Here is a 2,500-nt window from a genome sequence, read left to right on the forward strand (position 1 = left end):
ACATCTACATCTCCGCTGTTTAAATGAGATCTGACTTTGTGCTTTGTCAAAGTCACTGACTGATGATAGGTGGGATGGCGGGAGATTGTGTGTGTGTGTGTGTGTGTGTGTGTGTGTGTGTGTGTGTGTGTGTGTGTGTGTGAGATGGTGCAACGCTGGTGAAAGCCTGCGCTGGCCTGAGGGGGGAGTGTTTGAGGTGTGCGTTCCCGTCTGTCATAGTTAATTACGGCTAATCTGGGCCGCATCTGTGTTGGGGTGGCAGATACGTTTGTGTTCGGGGGGAACGGTAGTTATGGCGATGGGGAAGAGGCTGCTCGGATTCCAGAGTTGGTGCTAATTGGAAATTCAAATTCCGATTTTTAAATTTGTTCTGCGGCTTTGTGTTGCAGTTTCTCCGTTTTGTTTTTGTTTGAATTTTTTTGGGTGGGGGGGGGCTGAATTTCTTCCACTGCTCCGTGTGTGTGTGTGTGTGTGTGTGTGTGTGTGTGTGTGTGTGTGTGTGTGTGTGTGTGTGTGTGTGTGTGTGTGTGTGTGTGTGTGTGTGTGTGTGTGTGTGTGTGTGTGTGTGTGTGTGTGTGTGTGTATGCGTAGGAGGTTTTGTGGAAAGACATATTTGAAATCATAATAACACCAAGGTAGTCTACTTAATGTAACATTTTCAAAAAGTGATGTTATCTATTCGATTCCTGGTACCATATTTTAGCTTGAATCTAAATTTAAACCGCACGTAAGTTAAGTAAAATATGAAATGCTTTACACAAAAAGTAATAATTCTGAATGTGTTCTAATCGTTTGTGTTTCCTGTTTTTGTTTAGATGAGGAAGAGGAGCCTGAGCCCGTTGCTATGGGGACGTCGGCAGAAGCCATGCAGGTGTCTGTGGATGAGGACGATGGCGAGGAAGACTACGACGAAGAGGCCGAGAACACAGAGAACCGTCCGACCAAGCGGGAGGCGGACGAGGCCTTCCCCCTGGGCGTCATGCCGACGGCCAAACGGCCCCGCCTGGGTGTCAGCCTCAACCCGGACTCCAGCCCTGAGTGGACCTCGGAACCGCGCGAGCCCTTGTCCTCCCTCAACCCCCAGATGCCCATGTCTCCATCCTCACCGCCCCTCTCCCCCGCCCCCACCCCCACTGCACGCCCCCCCGCCACCCCGGGGCGCAAGCCTCCGCGGCCCCCCCTCTCCTCGCCGGGGAGGAAGACCAAGTCGCCGCGGCGGGGCGGGGCCAACGTGAGCCCTGTGCGCATCTCCAAACTGGCCATGAAGGACAAGAAGAAGAAGAACTCTCCACGGAGCCCCAGGGGGGCCGCCGCCGCTACTCACGCAGCCCAGCTGCCCTCACCACCCTTGGGGTCGAGTCAGAGGGACGGCAGGGTGGGTCCTGGGGGTGCCGGAGGTCGCTCTGGCGGCCTGGCGCACTCTGACCTCCATGTGCAGAGGTCATCCGCGCACGACACCGGGGACACGGACATCGATGATTCCATCTCCGCGGTGATCGCCCGGGCGTGTGCCAGCGGGGGGTCCGGTAGCGCCCGCCCCCATGACCCGTACGACCTCCCGTCTGACTCGGACAGTGATTCCGACCCAGGCCTGTCGCTCTCACACACATTGCTGGGCAGGCACGTCGGTGGCAAGAACATACACACGCCGGCCGGCTCCAAATACGCCCCGCCGGGTCGACTGAACATCACCTCCACTCCTCTGCCGCCGGCCTACAGCCTGGACCGCTCCATCGACGAGGTCGTGCGGCAGGCTGGGAAACGCGTCTCCGCGGCAACGCCCTCCGACCCCTCCGACCTCTCTTCGCCGCCGCTCTCGCCCCCGACCCCACAGCCCCTGCCCAAGCTCTGCCTGGACGACTTCTCGGTCGGGGCGACAGCGGAGGGCAAGAAGAAGAAGCCCAAGAAAGAGTCCAAGCTGAAGGCCAAGAGGAAAGAAGGGAAGGACAAACCCAAGGGCAAAGAGAAGGAGAAGACAAAGAGCAAAGAGAAGAAGAAAGAGAAGAAGAGCAGGGAGGCGGACGGCAGGCTAGCCTGGAAGGACGGCGGAGAGTCCGAGGGTCGGGACGACTCCTTCAGCATGGCGGCTGCGGCGGCTGCGGCGGCTGCTGCGGCGGCGGCGGCCATCTCGGTCGCGGAGGAGCGGCGCGAGAAGGAGAAGCACAAGGAGAAGAAGAAGGAGAAAATGAAGAGCAAGAAGGAGAAAGCCAAGCGGGACAAGGCCAAGGTGCGCGTGAAGGAGGGCAAGAAGAAGAAGAAGATGACCGCGGAGGAGCGGGAGAGGGAGGCCACACTGTCGCTCTTCGGCCCCGCCGCGCTCCTCCTGCTGCCCTCCCTGCCCCCGTTGCCCCCCGCCGCGGTTAAAACCCCCGCCGCATCTGGCCTCGGAGACAAGACCCCCAAGAGCAAGGAGAAGCAGAAGAAGAAGGACAAGAAGGAGAAGAAAAAGAAGAAGGAGAAGGACAGGGAGAAGGAGAGAGAGAAAGAGAGGGAGAAGGAG

General features: G+C 58.4%; 1 protein-coding gene across 1 annotated transcript in view; it reads left to right on the forward strand.

Moving 5' to 3' along the window:
- taf3 (TAF3 RNA polymerase II, TATA box binding protein (TBP)-associated facto) overlaps window positions 1–2,500 on the forward strand; it is a 71,331-nt gene that overhangs the window by 52,207 nt on the left and 16,624 nt on the right. The window contains exon 3 of the mRNA XM_080850858.1: window positions 816–2,500. This exon is cut by the window's right edge and continues 108 nt beyond it. Within this exon, the coding sequence (XP_080706984.1) occupies window positions 816–2,500 (1,685 nt within the window). The remainder of the gene's footprint in view (window positions 1–815) is intronic.

Source organism: Sprattus sprattus (genome assembly GCF_963457725.1).
Source record: "Sprattus sprattus genome assembly, chromosome: 14".
Taxonomy (NCBI): Eukaryota; Metazoa; Chordata; class Actinopteri; order Clupeiformes; family Clupeidae; genus Sprattus; species Sprattus sprattus.